General features: G+C 44.7%; 1 protein-coding gene across 2 annotated transcripts in view; it reads left to right on the top strand.

Moving 5' to 3' along the window:
- The window catches only part of LOC143929685 (natural cytotoxicity triggering receptor 3 ligand 1-like), a 114845-nt gene extending 91123 nt beyond the window's left edge, over positions 1-23722 (top strand). For both annotated transcript variants that reach the window (XM_077453628.1, XM_077453629.1), the window contains 2 exons: positions 16866-16965; positions 22083-23722. In XM_077453628.1, the coding sequence (XP_077309754.1) occupies positions 16866-16951 (86 nt within the window). In that variant the 3' untranslated portion in view covers positions 16952-16965; positions 22083-23722. The remainder of the gene's footprint in view (positions 1-16865; positions 16966-22082) is intronic.
- Positions 23723-25039: the final 1317 nt, after the last annotated feature.

The following is a 25039-nucleotide window of genomic DNA, read 5'->3' on the forward strand; positions in this document are numbered from 1 at the left end:
GTGGCAGAGGGATTCAAATGGTGTGAGTTGTCTCGTTCAGTTGGCTTGATGAGTATGCGTCATGAGAAAGTTGCGGATTTGCTTATATGTCCAGAAAGGAAATGAGGCGGTCCTAGTGATGGCGTTTGTTTTCTTCAGGGGGATTAGGGTCCCACCAGAGAAAAACTAAAGGGCTAGTATGTTCTCAAAGGGCCATTCCTGGTGTACAAAATGATATAGTCGCCCGAAGGAAAGGCAGGGTTTCCCCTCAATGTGGTTAAGGAGCCCGGAATAGGTGCAAATGTTCCAGATTGCAAAGCTTTTTTAAATGCCAGAAGGGAGGGGTAAATGAGGTAAATGAGCGGGTGGGAAGAGAGGGTTGGTGGCCACAATTTGTGAGGTAGCCAGGGAAGTAGGTGTAGTGGTGTAGGCGTAAAGGAGTTTTGGAGGTGGACACACTTCTTTTTTAGAGTATGTATGTTCCAGACAGTGATTCTGGTAAGGTGACACATTGTGTAGTACCTGTGCAGGTCTGGTAGCCCAATGCCCTCTTTGGTTTTGTGCAGTGTGAGGAGGGAATATTTAATTCTCGGTGGAGAGTTCTTCCAAAGAAAAGCAGAGCAGGCTTTCTGATAAGTCGTAAAAAAGCTTGGTGGAAGAATAATTGGGACAGATTGAATTAGGTAGAGTATACGTGGGAGGATGATCATCTTGACCAGAGCTGAATGGCCAAACCATGAAACATTTAGCCACATCCAGTCCTTTAGGTGCTTTTGGGCCTTGGTAAGGGCAGTGCGAAAATTTTTATTATAGAGGTCCGACAGGCAGGTAGGAATTTGGATTTGGAGGTATGTGATTGCCACCCTTTCCCAATGAAATGGAAACGATTCCTGGCATTGGGTTAGTTCTTGTGGGGGGAGGGTGACGTTTAAGGGGTGTGATTTTGTGTGATTGATTTTGAGATTGGATAGGATACCGCATCAGTATCTTTGAGGAGGTTGGGCAAGGAAATTCGGGGGGAGGTTAAGGAGAGTAGTATATCGTCAGCGAAAGCTGCGACCTTAAATTCACTATCTTTCACAATCACTCTGCATATATCGGGGTTGTTTCTTAGTCTGTTAAGGAAAGGTTCAAGAGTTTGAATATATATTACGGGAGAGAGGGGACAGCCTTGACGTGTTCCGTTGCTGATGGAGAAGGCGTCTGACAGGTGGCCATTGACCCTTACTGCTGAGGTGGGACAGGAGTATAGACACATTATATGTGCTAGCATACCAGTCTCCAGGCCTACGGCCCTGAGTACTTCACGCAAGTAGTCCCAGGCCAGTCTGTCAAACGCCTTCTCTGCGTCAAGGGAAAGAAAGAAGCCTTGTGATTTCGAGGATGTCAGCCAATGGTGAAGATTCAGGGTATGTATAGTGTTTTCTCTGGCCTCTCTGCCAGGAACAAAGCCCACTTGATCCAGGGAGACGAGGCCTGGGCAAGAGGGGGAGCAGCCTTTTAGCAAGTATCTTCGCGTATAGTTTGATGTCTACGTTGAGAAGGGATATTGGCCTATAGCTAGCTACTTGGGTGGGGTCTTTACCTTATTTTGGAATAACAGTTATGTGTGCTGCTAACATTCTACCTGATACTATGTTGGGATCCGATTGCATTAAAAGTGGCGAGAAGTTTAGGAGAGAGGACATCAACAAACAATTTATAATATTGGAGGGTAAAGCCATCCGACCCTGGACTTTTACTCATTTTCGTTTGTTTGATGGCAATCTCCAGTTCTTCTCCCAAGAGAGGGCCCTCCATCTCCTGGACCTGTTGTGGTGTAAGTGGTTTAGGGCTGTACTGCGATAAAAATGGTCTAATGTTCTTAGTGCGTGTTTCGCGGATGGTTGATTTGAGTGGCTAGGATGCAAATTGTAAAGCTTTGAATAAAACCTTTAAAATTCTTCTGCAATGTCCTCATTCTTGGCCAAAGGGGTTCCCCCGAACATCACGTATCTGGTGAATTGTGGAGGAGAGTTTGGAGGCCTGGACTGAACGAGCAAGAAGGTGTCCGCATTTGTTGCCATGCTCATAGAAAATCCTCTGGCCAAGGATGTAACCTCGCTTAGTGTTTTTACCTAGTTCCTCTAGGAGAATGGAACAGGTGTGCATTAGTTCCTGGAGGGTAACTTATGCGTGAGTTGGTTTGTGGGCTGCTTCCAGTGTTTCAATTGTCTTGATCAAAGCCTTTATAGTCGATTGGGATTCCTTTTTAGCTTTCGCAGCCAAGGCTATTAGTTTGCCTTGGATCACACACTTATGTGCTTCCCAGAGTGAGATCAGGGATACTTCCGGGCTGCTGTTTTCTGCAAAGTACAGGCGGATGTGCGTACATCATTTTTCTATTGTTATGGGTCTTTGAGAAGAGAGGGATTTTCGTTTTAGTACAAGTTTCAAGGAAGGAGAGGGTAACCGTGATCGGGTGATGGTCGAACAGGAACATGGGTTCTATGGTGGACTGTTGTAGAAGGGGTAGGCCTGTTTGGGAGAGGAAGAAATAATCAACCCTGGAATATTTCTGATGTGGGGCCGAGTAGAAAGTATAGTCCTTGCAGGATGGAAACAAGGTATGCCATATGTCATGTAAGGTATGATTCTGGAGTTGTAATTTAATCTGGCGGAGGGCCTTGTATAGTAGGAAAGAGGAGCCTGAGGAAGAGTCTACTGCAGGGTTCAAAGGGACATTAAAGTCTCCTCCCAGGAGCATTATTCCTTTCTGGAATGAAGAAAGTAAATCACATGTTTTCCTAAAGAAGGTTATACAATGTTCATTAGGGCAGTATATATTGGTCAGTGTTATTGGTTTTGATCCGTAAGTGCTTATAAGGAAGATAAACCTGCCTTCGGGGTCAATTTAAGAGTCAGTCAAGTGGACGTTTGTATGTTTAGAGATTAGGATAGACACCCCTTTGGTCCTGGAGTCGGGGTTAGTGGCGTGAAAAGCTGAGTGGTATATGTGGTTGGAGAGTTTAGGTATGGAGTCCGAGCGAAAGTGTGTTTCTTGTAGATAGATGAAGTGGGCCTTATGTTTAGTGAGGGAGGACAATAATTGGGATCTTTTTTCTGGTAAGTTGAGGCCTTTTACATTGAGCGATACACATTTCAGCATCACAGATGGAGAGGTGAGCGGCTTACTCTGTATTGTGATATGGATTTGTTGTATCCAGAGGGCAGGCATTGGATATCAAATGGGGGCGTGATTTGGTGGTGAGGAGGGAGGTAAATTGGAAGGTGAGCGGATCCACACGAGGGATAAGTGACCAATATAGGGGTGACAGAAATGGAGGAGAGGGAGGATATATCAGGTATGAAAGCAAGGGTAGGGATGAGGGTATGTGGCAGTAGGGGTGAACATAGGGGAGGGGGCAGAGATGGATATAACAGAGAGGGAAAGATAGAGAGATAAAGAGAGACCAGAGGTGATAGTAGATGTGCTACTCCACCTATAGAGGGAAATGCTGGAGGTGTCAGCTAAAGTCCGGAGGGACTGCTGAGTGTGGGTGAAAGCAAGGACAAAAACCACAAGCTATTCGTGACCTGGGGGTCGAGTAGAAAGGAGAATTTGAGATTATCTAGGGTGATGTAGTGGGGAGCCACCCCAACAAAGGAGCATTTAAGAACTTGTTAACCACAACATAGAAATCATCAACATTAACAATATTTCAGCCATGGGTTGGTCATGCATTAGCTGTGAGTGTTGTTAGATTGCCCTTGGTCTAAAAGAAAAAAAAGGGGGGGTGGAGGGATGGGGGAAGGGGAAGAAGCAAAGGGGGATGGGGAGGGGGTAGGAATATAAGTAGGGGATAGGGAAAAATACCAAAGATAACATCTAGCATTTGCAAGGCCCAAGTTTCACCATTTTCAAGTATATAAATGTGTCTAATGCCGCATACACACGATCAAACAAACGGGTGGAAAAGTCCAGCAAACTCAAGTCCACCGGACAATCCCCCCGTGTGTAGCCTCCGGCATACTTTTTTGACCCGAAAGTACGGTGGACTAATGCCACGGACTTAGTCTGGCGGACTTCCCGCCAGACTGTCCGTACGACTTTCCGAACGGGCTACTTGCCCACACACGGCACTTTTTCGGCGGACTAATACGGCGTACTAAGTCTGCCGTACTATCCACCCTACTTTTGAAATGAACGGACTCGCCCACAAACGCGGAGGAAAGTCCGCTCATTTCGAGCGGGTCTCCAGGTAGGCAGGGCCCGCGAAGGAGACGTCGCTGGCCCCACCACCTGGTATGGACTTAAAGGGGAACCCTGAAAAAATTGGCGCGGGGGTTCCCCCCAGGTCCACATCAGACCCTTGTCCGAGCCCGCTACCCGGCCGGCCAGGAGAGGGGGGGACGAGTGAGAGCCCCCCTCCTGTAAAAGAGCTATAAGAAGGTGCGGTGGCCCGGCAGAAGAACCGAAGAGGGGGACAAGACCCCCGAAGTCGGAAGAAGGGCGACGGCGAGGAAGAAAGCCGGGCTCCTCCGCTAGCAAAAGAGCTAGAAGAAGATAGGGGAGGAGTCCGGCGAAAAGACCCCCCGAAGACGGAAGACCCCCGGAGCTGTGCAATAAACTATTTTTACCCTGTGTTTTTTTTTTGTACTTTTTTCACAGGTGAATGGGTAGGGGTACATTGTACCCCATACTCATTCACATAGGGTGGGGGGGCCGGTATCCGGGGGCTCGTGGATTCCGATAAGCCCCTCGCCCGCAGACCCCGACAACCAACGGCCAGGGTTGTCGGGAAGAGGCCCTTGTCCTCATCAACATGGGGACAAGGTGCTTTGGGGTGGGGGGGTGCGCGGCCCTCCCCTCTCCAAGGCACCCACCATGTTGAGGGCACGCGGCCTGGTACGGCTCAGGGGGGGGCGCTCGCTATTCCCATACCCCCTTTCCTGGCCGGCCGGGTAGCGTGCTCGGACAAGGGTCTGATGTGGACCTGGGGGAGACCCTTTTTTTTCGGCGTTGGGGTTCCCCTTTAAGTCCATACCAGGTGTTGGGGCCAGCGATGTCTCCTTCACGGGCCCCGCCTACCTGGAGATGCGCTCGAAATGAGCGGACTTTCCTCCGCGTGTGTGGGCGAGTCCGTTCATTTCAAAAGTAGGGTGGATAGTACGGCGGACTTAGTGCGCCGTATTAGTCCGCTGAAAAAGTGCCGTGTGTGGGCAAGTAGCCCGTTCGGAAAGTCGGACGGACAGTCTGGCGGGAAGTCCGCCAGACTAAGTCCGCCGGATAGTCGGCTACGTGTGTACGCGGCATAAGTGATAATATCTCAGGGCCTTGGGTGAGTTATGGATATTTGACACAGCTCAGACCGGGGGACCCTTCCATAGAGGTGATGACCAGATCGTTCGCTGAAGCCAATCGAGGAAAAGGCCCTGGCTGGGTATGAGCCACAGGCATTACATTTCTTACAGCCGGTAAGTGCACACTTCACTTGGTGGAGGGATTTATCCAGCAAAGTCACTTCAACTGTGGATTTCATCACAAGCTGTCACCAAATATTTTACAGATTTTGGACACTCTTTTGATGATTTTTTGGACATTAATGTAATATCACTGAATACCTTGATAGCAATTTTTTTCACAGGAATTTGTTGTCTCAGTTTCAGAATATGAGATTACAATAATCATTTTTTGTCCACAACACATATTCACTGATTAGGTTTATGGTTTAGTTTGTAGCGCAATATTTTTTATTCTTGTTGTATTTTGTGTGTGTCTCAGTTGGTGTTGCTGCTATTTAGTTTAGTTTATTGTCCAGCGCAGTTTTTCTTTGCTATAGTCATGTATGTCAGTCATGTATGTCAGTCAGGTCAGGTAGGTCAGTCATGTATATCAGTCATGTATATCAGTTATGTATGTCAGTTAGGTCAGTCATGTATATCAGTCATGTATGTCAGTTAGGTCAGTCATGTATATCAGTCAGTCATGTATGTCAGGTAGGTCAGTCATGTATATCAGTCAGTCATGTAGGTCAGGTAGGTCAGTCATGTATATCAGTCAGGTCAGTTATGTATGGCAGGTAGGTCAGTCATGTATGTCAGGTAGGTCAGTCATGTATGTCAGGTAGGTCAGTCATACCTCCCAACATTTTGAGATGGGAATGAGGGACACCTACTAGCAAATGTATGTAGGCATAGGACACACCTCCTTCCACACCCCCTTAAAGGAGAATTACCCCCCCCAAAAAAAAAGGTTAATTAAATCCACAAGTGCTTTTTTTACCACTACTATTCCTTTATATTGGCTTATAAAATGTACAAATGCAGCAATTTAGCACTGGGAGACACTTTTTGAAAGATAAAAAGTGCATGTTATATACATCTATATAGATCAGACCAAAATGAGGGACGAATGCGGAGAAAAGAAGGACATTGCTCCAATATATCATTAAATATTGCCGTCAATTTACACAGCGCTTTACATATACATTGTACATTCACATCAGTCCCTACCCTCAAGGAGCTTACATCCTAAGGTCCCTAACACACATTCATACACATACTAGTGCCAATTTAGACAGGATCCAATTAACCTACTAGCATGTCCTGTAACTGTATACATAGCTGTATACAGGACAGATGATGTAGATCTGCAGTCAGTGATGATGGAGGAAGGTCTCTATATGCAGGAAAGAAGGTGGGTGTATATAGCTAGCTGTATACAGGACAGATGATGTATACCTGCATACCCTGATCTGTGAGGCTGAGCTATAGACCTTGATCTGAAATCCTGAGATATATACCCTGATCTGTGAGGCTGAGCTATATACCCTGATCCGTGAGACCAAGCTATATACCCTGATCCGTGAGGCCGAGCTATATACCCTGATCTGTGAGGCTGAGCTATATACCATGATCTGTGAGACTAAGCTATATGCCCTGATCTCTGAGGCCGAGCTATATACCCTGATCTGTGAGGCCGAGCTATATACCCCGATCTATGAGGTTGTGCGATATACCCTGATCTGTGAGGCTGTGTTATATACCCTGATCTGTGATGCTGAGCTGTATACTCATGACACTATGGGTGGAATACAGGGGATGGAGTGGGTGGATTATGTAAGGGGTGGGGTTTATGGAAAGTGGGAGGGGCCAAAAAGGAAGGGCGGGGTCTGGCACCCCCATCCTAAAACTTCCCCAGCCGCCACTGACTGCACCCTGTGACTGTTGCAGAGCACTGCAGCATAGTGTTATAGGCAATATACAGAGGGGGTGGTCATAGCTTATCTCAGTGGCTACGAGGTCAATAAATCCATAGCTGATAACTTGCATAAATTATTGTTTCTGTAGGCTGAACCCGTGTTCCACAGATGACTCAATTTGCCAAACACATGAGCTCCAACCTTTTCTTCTTTTTAAATTACAGTTTAGTGTGTCCAATAGTATTTTAACCCAAAAGTGCACGACAGTGTTGACTACAAGTAACAAGGAATGGATAAGTCTTAGCTTTCTGCTACCCAATAATTTTTTTGGTTTACAAACTATTTATTAAGGTTTTTACAGTACATAATATCATAAAAAAATACAAAAGATGACATATGTCATAAGTACAGATTTATACCATAAGAAGCATATAAAGAATCTCCAGAGTATATAGAAAATCAATAGAGCGCCCAGTGGTTTGCTACACATTCCTGATATAACAGAATACACACAGACACCACCATCCCCATTCCCACCACCAACCAACATCATTAGTAGCTACTAAATAATAAAAATACTCCATTCCCCATAACCTCCACCACCCGAGGATGCTGTGTTAGTCTTGGAGTCCTGGCCACCACTCCTCCCAGCCACAAAAATCAACAGACTTCTGCATCCCCCCCTCCTGCTGTCAAAAGGGAACAAGGTAGAGCACCCCTGCAGACCACCCGGTCAGATGATATGACAAATCAGCTCAGCTCCTCCCAAGCCACGCCCCTCTTTGGGATTGTCAAACCAAATGAACCATTTGGAAGATAGTACCACATAATGATGGAAAGCACTCGGTGGAGCTTTGAGCAGCACTTGGTGGTGTTTATGTCTCTCCTACTGATGTACTATTCCCCCCACTAAATAAAATCCTATTCCTCCAAATATAGGGCCCTCCCACAATACAATTTTCAGTTTACAGCAAGAAAACCTTGGATTCTTTGGTAAAATGTGTGCACCTAACATTTGTCATTTTCCGTGTGAAGTTTTGTGGGATTGATTCTGGGTGGTCGATTCACAAATTGCACAATTCACAAGTGTAAAAGTAAAATGTTTCTTGGTCACTAGAACTTCCCAGTGTTTGCTCTCAGCTTCAGGAGGATCTCTCAGCGTTGGTTGTCACCAGGAGCCATGACAAGGTTTACATCTTGTCTTCTTAGCATCTCCTGTAGCCTTACCTGAGGTGGCCGTATCTGGAGGTTGAGAGTAAAAATCTTTTTTTTTTTAATCAAATAAACTTGAAGAAGAAAACTCTTCCCACAGTGTAGACATCTGTAGGATAGAAATGGACAACCAAGGAGACACAAGTGATGACTGAACCATCAATAGAATAAATAATGGTGACAATTCCTTGCTGCTCCTGGAAATCTGGAACCGGCTAGAAAATAAAATACAGAAAAGGAACCCAGATCACCCAGAACGATCGGATCATCAATGTGAGATCGGTTTACGATGTGTGACTGAAGTATTATAAATGTTGTGTAAAGAGGGAAGAGAAACTATTACAACAAGAATTCCCCTTTACATGAGAAAAAAAGAAATAACATATTTAGGTATAAAAATAACAACCAATGCCCAAGACTTATATCAAGCTAACTACCATATTTATCGGCGTATAACACGCACTTTTTTCCCCTTAAAAGCAGGGGAAAATCGTGGGTGCGTGTTATACGCCGATCCCCCGAGATTCTGAGCCTCTGGGCGGCTTTCAGCCGCCTTCGGCTCTTCAAGGCGACTTTCGGCCGCCTTCGGCTCTTCTCGGAAGCTTTCGGCCGTTCTCGGAAGCTTTCTCGGCGGCTCTTCTCGGCGGCCGAAAGCTTCCGAGAACGGCCGAAGGTGGCCGAAAGCTGCCCGAGAAGAGCCGAAGTCCCGCCGAGAACTACCGCACGCCGCCGAGATACACATCCGGCTCTGTATCTCGGCGGCGGTATTTCTGAAAAATTAAATGGATGTATGCAATGGGGGACACGGCTGCAATGGGGGACACGGCTGCATAAGACTACAATGGGGGACAAGACTGCACTGGTGGACAAGGCTGCATAAGGCTGCACTGGTGGACAAGGCTGCATAAGGCTGCAATGGTGGGCAAGGCTGCATAAGACTGCAATGGTGGACAAGGCTGCAGATGACACTGATGGGCATATAAATGTAAGTTTTTTTTTTCCCTTAAACTTCCCTCCTAAAAGTTTTTTTCCTTAAAATTCCCTCCTAAACTTGGGGTGCGTGTTATATGCCAATAAATACGGTATATCCCATTATTAAACAAAATTAAAAGAGAGCTAAGGAACATAAAAAAGGGATCAATTACATGGATTGGTAGAATTAATATGTTGAAGATGGTGGTCTTACCAAAAATCACTTACAAATTCCAAATGCTTCCGATTAACATTCCAAATAGTTTTTTTAAAGAAATAAAAACACTTTTCTTAAAATTTATATGGCAAAATAAAAATTCCAGGATAAATTATTCCCAATAAAAATTTTTTTATTCAAGTTAAATCACATAACAGGCTGAAAACATCACAGTATTCAATGCAGGAAACAGGTAGTGCATAACAATTGTACTCATACTTATAAAAACAGATATAATTATAAATGTCTTCTGGCAGCTATAATATAACTTGGACTCCAGGTCCGAAGCGGCAGAAACAGCTTCCGTGAAAAGAATGAGTACCCGACATAAAAAAAAAAAAAAAGGGAACAATGTCACAGCACCTAATTACATCATTCAATATCCTGTGAACAGATAGTACACGAATCTGTAAGGTACATGTTTAACCAGGGGGAAGGGAGAGGGGGTGGGATATAGGGGAACAAAGGAGGGTAGTGAGAGGAAAGGAAAGATAGGGTCGAAAAGAAATAGAAGTAAGTAGTCAAGGAGCAAGGCTGCGATAAAGGCGGTTTTCACAGTGGGATTCACATCCGCGCCAGCTGAAACAGGTCAGCAGACATCCAAATAGTCGGTCCACAGGGATCGGGAGACTCATCAACCCACGGCTAAGCTAGCAAATGAGTCAGAATATTTAAACTGGACCCAGGGGGACCAGGTGTTATGAAATTTTTCAGAAGATTCATTAGCTGTGGCCAGCGTCTCTTCCATTGCGAACATTCGGTTAACCTCCCGTAACCATTCCCCTACTGATGGGGCTGAAGCCGATTTCCAGTGTCTAGGGATCAGGGACTTAGCGGCAGTAAGGAGATGCTTCGATAAGGATCTTTTATATTTGCCAAGAGGCCAATCAGAAATATGAAGCAGACAGCAGGCCGGTGTCAGGGGAAGGGTCGTATCCGTAATGCGCAAAATCAGGTCGCAAATCTTGCCCCAGAATTCAGAAATCCGGGGGCAGTTCCACCATATGTGCAACATGTCTCCTTTGGCCTCACCGCATCGCCAACAAAGGTCTGTGGAAGCGGGGTACCATCTCTTTACTTTTTCTGGAGTGGCATACCATTGTGACAATAGTTTATAAGAGTTTTCTTGTAGCCTAGTACTAATAGAGCACTTATGGGCCAAAATACATGCGTTTTGCCACTGCAGATCTGTAAAGCGAGTCTGAAGTGACGATTCCCATTGGCCTCTGAAACGCACCGAGTCTGCACTTCCCTGCTGCTGAAGGCAATTGCACATAAGTGAGGTCGCCCTCTCCACCGGCCTGCCTTCCAGGCAAATAGTTTCAAAAGGGGTAGGGTCTCTCAGCATCTCCTTCCGTCTCATGGGTGCCATGACATAATGACGTGCCTGCCTGTAATTCCAAGAGGAGAGCACCAGGGGTTCGGGGCCACTCAGCAAGTTGTCCCGCGAGATAAACTGTCCAGACTGAGTCAAATGTAGAGCCAGAAGGGGTAACGACCCCTTCCAGGCGAATGTACTTGTGTCTTCTCCCGGGGGGAAATCCGGGTTGTTCAACAAGGGGGTCAAAGGTACCGGCGAAGTAGCAATTGAATACTCTGTAGAGGATTTATGGAAGGCTTGTAGGGTTGCCCTAATAAGAGGGTGTTGTAGCAACTCTGGGGGACATTTAGCCCAGGGTATCCACGGGGAGAACTTTAAAGGAGTGTGGGAGCCTGCTTCTTCTAAAGCTACCCAGTCTTTATTCTCAGAGTGGCAATGCCAATCTATAACTCTGGCCAAGTGTGCGGCATAATAATAAAGCTTAAAGTTCGGGAAGCCCAAGCCTCCCGCTGCCTTCGGCCTCATCAACAGGCGAAGGCCAACGCGCGGCCTCCTGCCCGCCCAAACAAATTTCCAGAGTACAGACTGTAATTGCTTGAAAAAGCTGACCGGTACCGCGATAGGCAAGGTGCGAAAAAGATAAAGCAATCTAGGGAGTACCACCATCTTTATTATTGCTGCCCTCCCAAACCATGAAAAAGATTTAAGGGACCATTTCGCCAAGTCAGATTGAATCCGCCTCAGCATGGGTGTAAAATTGCTAGAGAAAGCACTGTCAAGTTGAGAGGGCAGCAAGATTCCCAAGTATTTAAGCGTATTCCCTTCCCATCGAAAGGAGTTGTTGGTCTGAGCCTGATCTAAAACCGTGGGCGGGAGGGAAATATTCATGGCTTCCGACTTAGAATAATTAATTTTTAAATTAGAAACATAGCCATAGATAGAGAATGCCTTCAAAAGGTTGGGGATAGAAGCATGGGGCTGAGTCAGAAAAAACAACAGATCATCTGCGTAAGCAGCAATTTTGTAGGATTTAGAGCCGATCTGGAAGCCCGAAATATCAGGGATTTGATTAACGACACGTATGAAGGGTTCCAATGAAAGTATAAATAGAAGGGGCGACAGGGGGCAGCCCTGTCGCGTCCCATTTTTAATAATTACCGATTCTGAAAGGGATCCGTTAATTTTTAACTGGGCCGTGGGGTTCACGTACAGGGATGAAATCCAAGACATCATGTGGGGTTTCAGACCTATGTGGGCACAAGTAGCCAACAAATAATCCCACGCGACCCTGTCGAAGGCCTTCTCCGCATCTGTTGACAGGAGAAGGCCCTCGAGTCCCAATCTGCGGCAGTGGTATGACAAGTTCAGGGCCTTAATCACATTATCTTTGGCCTCCCTCCCCGGCATGAACCCCACCTGCTCTGGACCAATTATGTGAGGCAAAAAGGGGCGCAGGCGGTTCGCGATGATTTTGGCTAGAATTTTTAAATCCAGGTTAAGAAGAGAGATGGGCCTGTAACTTGCGCATTCCGATGGGTCCTTGCCTGGTTTAGGGAGCACCGTAATATGAGCCCCTAAAAACGTGGCAGGAATTTGGTGAGGGTCCATAAGAAAGTTAAGGGTTTTTAAAAGAGGGGCTTCCAGAACGGTCCCGAACGTTTTATAGTAAAGAGCCGACAACCCGTCAGGCCCTGGACTCTTTCCGGGCTTGAGGTTTTTAATGGTGAGGGATAACTCTTCTGAGGATATCGGTCGTTCCAGAGATTCCGCATCCTCAGGGGAGAGCGAAGGTAGGCCGCTCTGCTGCAAATAGTCCTGAATGATTTGGGTCCTGTCACCCCCCAGCTCCCCAGGTTTGTGTTGGAGGGGAATGTCATAGAGTTTGGAATAAAAATGGTGAAAACTCTCCGCAATCTCGTCCGTTCTATTTGTTAGCCGGCCGTCACTGGTTTTAATCGCCATAATATTATTAACTAAGGAGGCCTCCTTTAACGCCCTCGCCAAGAACTTCCCCCCCTTATCCCCGTGCTCATAATAAATTTTGTGCTTAAGGAAAAGCGCGCGTTTACTACGAGCTTCCAAAATATCTCGGAGCTCTTCGCGTGTCGCCAAAAGTTCCTGGGCTTTTTGAGCGTCCAGGGATTGTTTATGCTGGGCCTCCAGACCAGCAATTTTGGCTGATAGGGACTTAATCTGTTTTTCAGCCTCCCGCTTGCGGGCAGCTCCTACTCTGATGAGCTCCCCCCTCATGACGCACTTATGTGCCTCCCAGATTGTTAAGGGGGAGAGATCATCAGAGCTATTTTCAGAAAAATAGTGGCGCAAAACGTCAGTCAATTTTGGCAGTAGTTCAATATCTAGTAACAAGGAAGAGTTCAGACGCCACATGCATTGTTTCGGCCTATGAGCTGTACGCTTAATACAGAGGGAGGTAGGTGCATGGTCCGAAATCGATTGGATACCTATGTGCGCCTCGCTTAACACCGGCAAATCCTTCTGCGTAATAAAAATATAGTCGATGCGCGCATATTTATCATGGGGTGCTGAATAGCAAGTAAAATCTTTACCGGACGGATTCAGGGTGCGCCACGAGTCTACCAACGTTACCGAGTGCAGAAGATTCTTGATACGTTTCAAAACCCCGTAAGTCACACTAGATTTGCCCGAAGACGTATCCTGGGAGGGGTTTAGCGGTATATTGAAATCCCCCCCGAGCAAAATACCACCCTCTGCAAAACCCTTGAGTTCCTCAATAAGGTGTCTGCAGAAAGTTATATGGGCCCTGTTTGGGAAATATACGTTAGCTAACGTCATCGGGACCGTTCCCCAGGTCCCCTTCAAAAACAGGTACCTACCATCAGGGTCCACTAGTTGCTGAGTGACCTCGAAACCCGCCGCCTTATGCAGCAAAATCGTGACTCCTTTGGTCTTAGCCAAGGGGTTTGTGGCATGATATGCCATAGGGAAATTTTTATGTCGAAGGGAAGGAATTTTAGTGGACTGGAAATGTGTTTCTTGTAAAAAAACAAACATAGGTTTTACCTTATTAAGTTCTCTGAGCAAGGAAGAGCGCTTCTCCGGGGTATTCAGGCCTCGGATGTTGTGGGATATCAGGGTAGGACCGTGTCCCAGCCCCGAGTACGCCATTGTGAAGGCACTCCACCCGCTTCTCGCCGCCTTGCAACCTGAAAGAAAAAGACACAGAAAAGGAGGAGAAGGTAAAGAAAGAAGGGAACAGAGGAGGGATAAGGGGGGAGGGAAAAAATAGGGGAGATAGGGATCTAGCCCGTGGGTTCAGGCTATATAACTGGGGGAAAACGAAAACAAGAACCTGCCTGCAGTACACAAGACTGCAAGCTTTATATTAAAGTGTGAGCAGTATCCGTGCACAGTAACGGCACGACACTACTCACTTGCGGGGTAAGTGGGAGGAACTCCGAGCAGAGAATGCTAGGGTACGTCTGGACTATTTGTAGTCTGCAGCAAATACCAAAGCAATCAACCAAACTGGGATCCATATAGGAGAGCTGGAATCAGAAGGCCCCGCAGTCCAACAAAGCTGAAAATAAAAACATCAATAAAAGTTCCTTGGCAGTATATATATAAAAAAAAAAAAAACAGGACTAAATCAAGCATAGATGATGATGATTCATAAAACAAGAAACGGGTCAGCACAGGATAAAAATTAAAAGTAGAATATCAACCAGGGCTAAAGAAAAACTTCAGGCTGAGTTCCAGTAGGCAGTCAATCAGCCGCACGGGTTATAAACTAAAGGCCACAGCCAGTAGCCTCCGGTTCCCAGCCCATCCAACCCGAGTTCTGCAAGTGGAAAGGGAAGAAGAATGCCAACTAGGCATCAAGGCAGCAGTGGTGAGAGTCCATAGCAGAACAGGGGAAAAAAGAAAAAAAGAAAAACAACACAAACAGCAGCTACCCTGTGATGACCGCGGTATAGGGCAGTAAGGACCATCTCCATGAGTCGAGCAGGTTGCTCAGGGGCAGTCACGCTGTCTAGGAGGGTGAACCTGAAGGGATGAGCGGCTCGGGCCTTGGCCTCCAGATCTTCCCATCTTACTTCTCTTAGGCGGAGGTTTAGCAGGGGAAGAGTGGGGTGTGTTCACAGGTCTGCAATCAGTCGGAGGAAGCCTGAACTCCACATACCAGTCAGGTAGCTCCGTGAACGGGATATTTAGGGCATTACAAAAGTCTGGCAGCTCTTCCGGCATCCGCAACACAAATTGCCTCCCATCTAGCGTGGCCTGCAAGGCAAAAGGGAATCGCCACTTGTAAACGATCCCCCTGGTTCTGAGAACTTCTAGGAGTGGGCGCAACGCACGCCTGTTGCGCAAAGTGATAGGTGACAGGTCCTGGAACAGGGAGATCTCACTGTCATTAAAGAACACATGGTCATTTTTCCGTGCTTGAGACAGGATCTCCTCCTTAAGTGGGAAGCTTTGAAGGCAGCAGACAATATCCCTGGGGGGTGCGGAATCCGAAGGTTTCACTCTCAGGGCCCTGTGCGCTCGCACTAGGTCTATGGGGGTATCAATCGGGTTCTCCAATAAATTGTTGAAGATTGATCTCAGGGCGGAAGGGATTTGTTCGGGGCCCACCGATTCCGGGACCCCCCTCACCCTTAGATTGCTCCTCCTGCCTCTGTTGTCGAGGTCTTCCAAATGGCGATTAATGTCAATCAGATGGGCAGAGTGTGATGCAGCGGTGGCTTCCAGCCTGACTATGGCTCTGTCCCTCCTGCCCTCCGCCCTCTCCATAGTAGCCATCTTCTCAGTCAGTGACAATAAATCCACTTTTAGGTCAGTAATAGCAGAGAATAGAGTAGATTTAATATCTGCGGCAATGGAGGTCATGTCTCCTAATGTAAGAGGGTGATTGGGATGTCCCGTTCCGCTTACCGCGTCCTCCGCCGCTGACTGGGACCCATCGCTGAGATCTTCCTCCTCTCCTCGTGCCGGCGCCATCTTGGACGGCGTATTGCGGCCGGAGCGGGTCTGGGTGGCAAAGATATCCTGGATGCTGCGGGCGCATGAGGGAGCCGAGGACCGGCCCGGTCGAGTCCCCGTGTTGTGGCGCCCCGGTTTGCTCATTTTCGCCTGCGGTACTGCCAAGGAGAAGGCTACAGGACTGCGGGTCTCCCGGAGCTCTGAGTTCAGGCAGCCATTCTCCGCGCGCGCCAAGCCACGCCCCCTCCAGGATAAATTATAATATATTAATTAGGAAAAAAAATAAAGGTGGGATGGCATTGCCAGACACATATAGATATTATACTGCAATCACACTAGCAAGATTGGCGGAATGGGCTAACTTAGGCACTAATAAGAAATGGGTAAAAATGGATGGGACACTCTTTGGATCACAATTACAAAAAAAATATGGATTCCACCAAAGTATAGGGTAGGAAGTAATAGTGCTCATGAAATAACTTTAACAACACTTAAAATATGGGATGCACTAAATCGTAGAAATAAATGGGTATATAATTCCCCATTAATTCCACTCGAGGGCACACATTTTTTTATTCCAGGAAACGGCACCCAATTAGGGAAACATATGTTAAATATACAATTAAAAGATATCACTTTAGGAGGTGTATTAATGTTAAAACAAGATTTAATGAAGAAGCATAGCTGGCAAAATCTAAAAGATTGGGAATACCTACAGATTCAACATTTTTTTAATTCTATCCCAAGACCAATAAGGGAAGAAAATACACTAACACCAATGGAAAAGCTCTGTAACTCAAAAAAAAAAAAGTAAAGCATTGTAAAAGGGTAATAGGATAAAAGTTGAATTTGTGTTAATCTGATTTTATGATATGTTTCGTGTTAGAAATTCTATAATATAATACAATTTAAATAAAAAAATAAATAAAAATAAATGTTGTGTAAATGCAGAGATAGGTTTATAGTCATTATATGGGGGAGTGACTAATATTACATCTGTTGTGCTTTTCTTTTATAGATCTGCAATTGTGGTCATGTATCGTATTACCTTGTTCGTCTGCTGTTTTTTTAATATGGTTGGTTTCTTATGGGAAGTTTTTGTAGAAATATTTCGTAAGGTAAGTGTCTGAAAGAGTAAAGAAACAATATAGAGCAGAAGGGTTATCAAAAGGGCGATATAAATTAAAGTGGAACTTTAGTCAGAAAATGAAGTTCTGTTAGATGACTTCAGGCTGAACCCTTTTGCAGGTACAGTATAGATATAGATATGTACAACATTAAAAATAAGTGTCTATAGTACTGTTTTCTAGGCTTGTGCAATTCGTTTCGTAACGAATTGAAAATCGGCCGAATTTTGCATCTTTCGGACATTCGGATGCATCTGAATGTCCGAATAGAAAAATAACGAATAACAACGAATACGAAAGAAATATAATGAATGAATTCAAAGGAATTTGACATGATTCAGTAATTCTTTAAAGATCTAATGAAACAAAAGGTCAGCTCAAAGTAAATCTTATAGTCCAATCAGCTAATTAATTTTGTGCCAGAGGATAGATTACTGGCAAAGTGCATTCCTGAGAACTGAGTTAGAAGGGTGTTGTATTGTATTTGAGCCAAGGAGAAGAGACGTTGTCATTGTGTGTGTTAAAAGATTCAACAAACAAACGACTTTCCAAACTACGAATCATTATCTTGAATGTCTATACATACATAAATAGCGAATTTCCACGAATACGAACAAATTAATTCTACACTCTATGAATAATAACGAATTATCCGAAAACGTATAAATGTAACATAACGAATAGAACAGAACGAAATGATGTATTTTACGAATGACAAAAAACGAAACTAAACGACATTTTACGTTGTGCACAAGTCTACTGTTTACTAATAATACACTGTCTCACACCTCTCTGCACATGCTCAGTTGCTCTCTATTATTAGGCACTGCACCAAATTTGTAGAGGCCGATCTGCTGGCAGACTGCATATTTACTTCTGCTCAGGGACTCTTGGCTTCAGCAACATGGCCGCCTCCAGCAAGAAGAGCATGGCTGGAGGCAATTTACATCACACGCAAATTTTGGTAGCACAATTATTAACGTAGAATGTATTATAAAGAAATGGGGGAACTAATGCGCAAAACCAAACTGTATAAAATAGGATTTGAAAGGATGGGAGAAGCTGCCAACATATAAAAGTGTTCCCACACAGATAAAATATACGAATATGTGAAGTAAGTGGCGTTAACTGTGACAGACCTACCTGGGACAGAGGCTCTTGGAGGGGACGGAATGCCAGCCTCTTGCCGACCGATTATGGGCCCTGGCATTTGGGGGAATGGTGCTCTTTATGAGCTGTATGCCTGGGGACCCCTGAGGTGGTTTTACTTAGATTCAGGTCCATGTCCCCCCCCCCCCCCCCCCCAAGACACACAGACTCTGGACATGTATATGCCATGTTAGCAATAGGCTGAATCACACTGTTGGCACACAAACTCTTAGCCCTTGTACACACGGTCGGAAATTCTGACGGAAAATGTCCGATGGATAATCTGACCGTGTGTGGGCTCCATCAGACTTTTTCCATCGGAATGTCCGACCAACAAAGTTTGAGAGCTGGATATAAAATTTTCCAACAACATGAACCGAATGGACTTTGTCCGATCATTTGTAGAGAATTCCGATCGGACAAAGTGCCACGCATGCTCAGATCAAAATTACCAGACCAAAGCTATTGGCTACTAGCCTGAACGTAGTCCCGCCGTAACGAACGAACGTCATCACGTTCTGAACAATTGGATTTTCCAACAACTTTGTCCGACCGTGTGTATACAACACCAGTTTTCGGACAAAATCCGTCGGAAAAAAATCAGACGGATTTTGTGGCCGGAATGTCCGACCCGTGTGTACAAGGGCTTAGATGCTAATATCATGAACTCCAGACACCTGTCTGTTGTCTTGTATAATATAAGTGAGTCTAGTCTGGCTTGACACAGATTCTAAAGAGTATTTCACTTATTGTTGTTTTGTTGTTTGTGCTAATTAACCCTGCAATTGAATGAAGGAGTCCAGTGTTGATTAGATAATTAGCTCATGCTAATTAGGTTAGGTTTTTTTTGTTTACAATAGTTTTTTATTAGAAAAATACATAGAAAATTACAGAGAATACCAGTAGTACAGAGCATCAGTGGAGTCAAGACCTTTGGCAACGTTACATTTAAAAACGAATGTATCTGAATAAAAACCATATGTGGTACAAAGAGGTCCTAAGAGAGACCACAATAAGGTATCCCTGAGAAAGATCAGTAAGGAAAGAATAACCAACAATAACAAGGAGAAATCAAAGCCTTTGATGCACTAGCTCAATAACCTATCTTAGCCATGATGGAATCTATATTGCCGGATCTCTGAACCTTTTTAGTCAACCCTCCTCTCTAAAGGGAGAGGAGACCCCCCCCCCCTTCGTGTTTCGTATCCTTAAAATAATTCGCCCGATTGAGTTAGGGGTTTTCAAGCCCAGAGGTAAGTAAGAGGGCCGTCCACCCACTCCACTTCCCATCGAATATGTGCATGGAGTCCAGGAGAGCATGGTGAATTCGCTCCATTAGTCTAATGGACTCCATGCGGAGAATAACCTGTGACCAGGGCACCGAGGGGCCCTTCCAGTTCAGTGCCACCGCCCACTGAATGGCGCTGAAAAGGGTGTGGATCAGCCTTTGCTGAGGGCGGGGGACCCCTGGGAGATCAGCATAGAGGACACACATCTTGTACGTAAGAGCGAAAGAGATACCCAGTGACCTTATAGATCAATGTGGAGGTTTTAGCCCAGATATGCGCTAAAGCTTTGCACTCCCAGAAGGTGTGAAGGAGCGTACCCTTGTCCCGACACCCCCTATAACAAGAGTCGGGCACCAGAGGGAACATCCTGTGCAGACGGTCTGGGGTGTAATACCACCTGGCATGGAGCTTAAGGACTGTTTCTTTAGTGGCTATAGAGCGTGTACATTTGTGCATATTGTCTATCATACTCTCCCAGTCTTCAATTAGGTTAGGTTTTAGTCATCCTGCTCTATATATTTGTGGGAGATATCAAATAAAGGACGATTCCTGATGTGCTCCAAGACTGGTGCTGTCTAGTTCTTGGGGGTTCCTATAGCCAGTCAATCGATGTCAAATTCCTCCAATCACATATATAATATCCGTGGTGCGTCACAAGATTCCCCCAGCCTCTCACCTCAGATGGAGACCCCTACGGGTTGAGTCAAGCCTTCAGTATGGAAAACAGCAGATCCCAGCACAACGATCAATTTCCAATGATTGTCCCTGATTGTTCCAACAATAGCTGATTTTTTGGGGGTGACTCCAGACTTAACCGATGCGGTGAGGACATGAAATAAAAGAGGGTGGCTCCATCCTGAAGTATTTCTTGAAAGGATTTTTATTAAAACAAGGAGTAACTTACAGTTTAAAATCAGATAATCCAGCAAACAGCAGAGTACTTCCGGTCACTGTGGGAATTGCGTGGGGGTCCCCCAAATTCCATACCAGGCCCTTCAGGTCTGGTATGGATATTAAGGGGAACCCTGCACCAATTTATTTTTAAAAATGGCGTAGGGGTCCCCCTCAAAATCCATATCAGACCCTTATCCGAGCACGCATCCTGTCAGGCCGCAAGAAAAGAGAGGGGATGAGAGAGCGCCCCCTCCTCCTGAACCATACCTGGCCACATGCCCTCAACATGGGGGGTGCTTTGGGGTAGCCTCCCAAAGCACCTTGTTACCGTGTGGCCCCACCCTCAGTTATAATAGAACTGTCACCTGAGAGGACGGTCATTACAGCGGGTGCCTCACATGGAGGTGGATCACTGGCGGCATGCAGGTTTTTATTTTTTATTTCCGTCAGCGGAGCAAGAGAAAAAGAAGACTTTGTGGGACAGTTTTATTTTTTACATTTTTAATAAAGAATTTGTCCCCAAGCCGTGTCATGTCATTTTTACAATTTTCACACTTTTTTTGTGAAATGGTAGGGGTACATTTGTACCTGTTACCATTTCACACGGGGGGGGGGGGGCAGGATCTCGGGGTCGCCTTGTTAAAGGGGGCTTCCAGATTCTGATAAGCCCCCCACCCGCAAACCCCCGCAACCACCAGGCAAGGGTTGTGGGGATAAGGTCCTTGTCCCCATCACCATGGGGATAAGGTCCTTGTCCCCATCACCATGGGGACAAGGTGCTTTGGAGATCTACCCCAAAGCACCCTCCCCATGTTGAGGGCATGTGGCCTGGTACCGTTCAGGAGAGGGGGGCGCTCTCTCATCCCACCTCTTTTCCTGCGACCTTTCAGGTTGCGTGCTCGAATAAGGGTCTGGTATGCATTTTTGGGGGGACAAATCCTGCACAAATACTGTAGCTGCTAACTTTTAATATTTGGACACTTACCTGTCCAGGAGCACGCGATATCAGTGAAAGCGATTTTTCAATTGGCTCTCGGATGCTGACGCTGTTATTTCTTCTAAGGAAAACCGGCAGTGAAGCCTTGCGGCTTCACAGTCAGTCCCCTATTGTGCATGCACGAAGCTCGCTGTGCTTTGTGAATGTCTCCGGCATCGGGGGAAGGAGGAGGAGGGCTGAACTTCCAGGGGACCTTGCCTGTCAGAAACAGGTACCCCCCCCCTCCCCCTCAAAAGGTGCAAAATGTGGCAGTGGAGAGGGGAAGGAAGCAAATAAGCAGAGTTTCCCCTTATGGTTGGAGCTCCGCTTTAATGAGGTCTACTTAACAGGCAAGATGTGGACCTATATATATGTAAGGGTACTGGCGCAAAATATTAAAATTAAAAAAACAATCAAACGTTACAGATTATAAGATGTGGACCTACTGATGGAGGCTTTATCCCACCAAAAGCTTTATACAGCCTCAGGACTCCCGGACCCAGACCAGAACTTCTTGAGGTCTGAGAAAACATAAAGTTCGTTTTCTCTATAAGTCACAAGTCCTGGAGCCGATCACCCCATTGGTAGATGAGAAACCTTGGTGACACATATACACCATCCACAATCCCGCCAGCAAATGCCGTTTTTGCAACAGATCTGTGTAAAAGCGGCCATAGTGTCAGTTAGTGTCAGAGTGAGTTAGTGGCAGTATAAATGTCAGTTAGTGTCAGCATCAGATCTATTTGTAATCTGTTCCGTTTACAAGATACCCTAACAATGACACATTTCTTCATTTTCAGGTGATAAACCCAGTTTATGGAGAAGATGGAACAAGCACGTTATTAAATGAATCTGTGATATTTTAGCATCCTCTACTTCATTCAGAGAAAATTGAGTACTGTCCGTGATACTTTTTTTATTTGCACTAACATACAATTTTTCAGGACAAGCTTTCGGGTATGTCCCCTTCTTCAAGGTCCAAGCAGTACTCTACTTCATTCAAAACTTTCCCTGACTTATGTGAAAGTCACAAACTTCCTAATTCAGAGCTCTTTTGATATCTTCAGATTAAAAATGTTTTTATTTGCCCTATATACAAGGAAGAATTCATTTATATAAATGAATGTGCGTTGGAAATATATGTAAATGTGACCCAAACATACTAAGGGACTTATTTCAACTCTTTACACTCATCTTATTACTAAATCCAACTCAGACCCACCATCATATGTGGCTAAAAGGGAGATGGATCTTGGGTTTTCGTTGGCAGAAGCCGATTGGGATAAGATTTGGATCACAACTAAGTCATCCCCACAAAACATATCTGCCTTAGAGACAAATTACAAAGTACTCACACGGTGGTATTTGGTCCCTGTCAGAATTGTGAAATATGCTCCAAATTATTCCCCGTCTTGTTTTCGTGTCTGTGGTGATCTTGGATCACATCTTCATACTTGGTGGGATTGCCCGGTAGCAAAACATTCCTGGAAAGGTGTATTTCTTATGATTTCAACACTGTTTGAAATCCCTATCAATCCTGATCCTACAAAAATTACTTTTAAACTTAAAACCGGCCACTCTCTCCTACCACCAATTCAAACTCCTATTACAGATCTCTACAGCCTCGAAAAACAAACAATTGCCAAAGCTTGGAAATCCCCGTCCTTAATAATTGCTGAAACTAAAAATAGAGTCAATCAAGCAATGATCCATGACAAATCAGAGGCTATAAGTCAAAATAAAATATCCTACTTTGAGAATATATGGAATCCCTGGGTGATTCACCTTTTGCCTTCCAATGTTAATGCTTCCCTACTAAGACCTTGGTAATCTCCATGTATACTTCCATTCTCTGCATTCATTGTATGTGTTTATTACCATGTACTACCCCGGGGACCACAACTACCTCTCATTTCTTTCTTCCCAATCTATTTTTTCTCTTACCTAAGATTACTTTTTCTTTTATCTTCTTTCTCTCTTCTACTTTTCCCCCTATTCTCTCTCTCCTCTTTCAATTTCCTCTTTATATAGTTCTTGTAGCAAAACTTTTATTTCCTTGGTTATCATTACACCAATTGTACATAGGTCCAATATGTATGTATATATGTTGCAATATATAAGATTTTAGATTCTATCTTTTTTAAATTTTTTAATTTAAAAACTATACTCTTTATAATAATTAAGACCTTTTTTTTTTTTTTATCTGAGGTCATCTTATATTAACCTGGTCTAAGTTGGTTTTATCCTCTCTTATACAATCTATGACGCAATATTTTGAGTAGTTAGATCCATGCTAACATTGCTGTAGTTAAACAACTTTAAGTTTATGTTGGAACTAGAATTCAATATTATTACCATATATGTGATCTTTTCTTTTGCTGCCACCATATGTACTTATGTATACTAATTGTTAAAATTCAATAAACAAATTTGACAAGAATGTGTGATATTTATCGAACAGACCTGATCGGGATCTTCAGTGTACTACATATTCCATGGTGAAGTCCTGGACAGATCATAGACTGTAAAGGTGGACAATGAAAAAAAATCTCTTTTTATTTTAGCTTTAATACCCACTTGTTGAGGCTTGGCTTGCTACACATGGCCAACAAAAACTTAATTTAGCCACTTCAAGTCCAGACACTTCCCCCCCTTCCTGCCCAGGCCAATTTTCAGCTTTCAGTGCAGTTACACTTTGAATGACAACTGCACGGTCATGCTACACTGTACACCAAATTATATATTTTATTTGAGACAGATATAACTTCCTTTTGGTGATATGTAAAAAAGTGGGAGAGGAATAGGGATTTTAATGGTGCAAAAAATACACAAATGAGAGATTATCCCTTGGGATAATGTGCAACCCATTCTTCTCTACTTGACTTGCTTGTTTTGACCACCATTTATATGAATTTCTGCCTATTTTCATATTTACTTTTGTACATTTGTGCTTTTTTAACTTTAAACTTATTAAAAATTAAGTATTTTTTCTAAATATTTGGGTTATTACTTTCTCTCATTTGTGTATTTTTTTTGCACAGTTAAAATCCCTATTCTTCTCCCAATTTTTTACATATTACTATTTTTGGATGTGGTGCCAATCTATGTGGGTGCTTCATCCATAATCGGATATAATTTGTTGTTCCTTTTGGTGGTATTTAACCAGTTCCCTCCTTGCCTATAGCAGGACTTTCATAGTTCTGGGTGAAAGTCATAGGTCTTCCTCCCAGAACTCGCCTCTTGCGTGACCTCAGGGCCGTGCAGTGGCGCAATCTGTCACCGTCTGTGACACAGCGGATGAATGATCACTCTACCAGCCTGGTGACAGTACCATGTGATTGCTGTGACCAATCACAACAAAAGACACTGAATGAATCAATTTCATTTAGTAAAAATTGTTGCTTATACAGGCAGTCCTCGGATTACAAACCAGTTAGGTTTTGTAGATTTGTTTTTAAAGAGAAGCTCCAGGCTTCTGCAGAAAAAAATTCAAAGTCAGCAGCTACAAATCCTGTACAAATCCTGTAGCTGCTGACTTTTAATATTAGCACACTTACCTGTCCTGAGGTCCAGTGATGTCTTCACCCAAGCCGATTTTTCAATTAGCTATCAAGTGCTGCCACCACCATCTCCACTAAGGGAAACCGGCAAGGCAAGGCTTCACTGTTGGTTCCCTACTGCACATGTGCTAAGTGCGCTGCACTCTCTGATTTGGCCGGCTGCGGGGGAAGGAGGAGGGGGGACAGAATTCCAGCTA

Source organism: Lithobates pipiens, unplaced genomic scaffold (assembly GCF_037356315.1).
Source record: "Lithobates pipiens isolate NorthernLeopardFrog02 unplaced genomic scaffold, aLitPip1_a1.2 Scaffold_24, whole genome shotgun sequence".
Taxonomy (NCBI): Eukaryota; Metazoa; Chordata; class Amphibia; order Anura; family Ranidae; genus Lithobates; species Lithobates pipiens.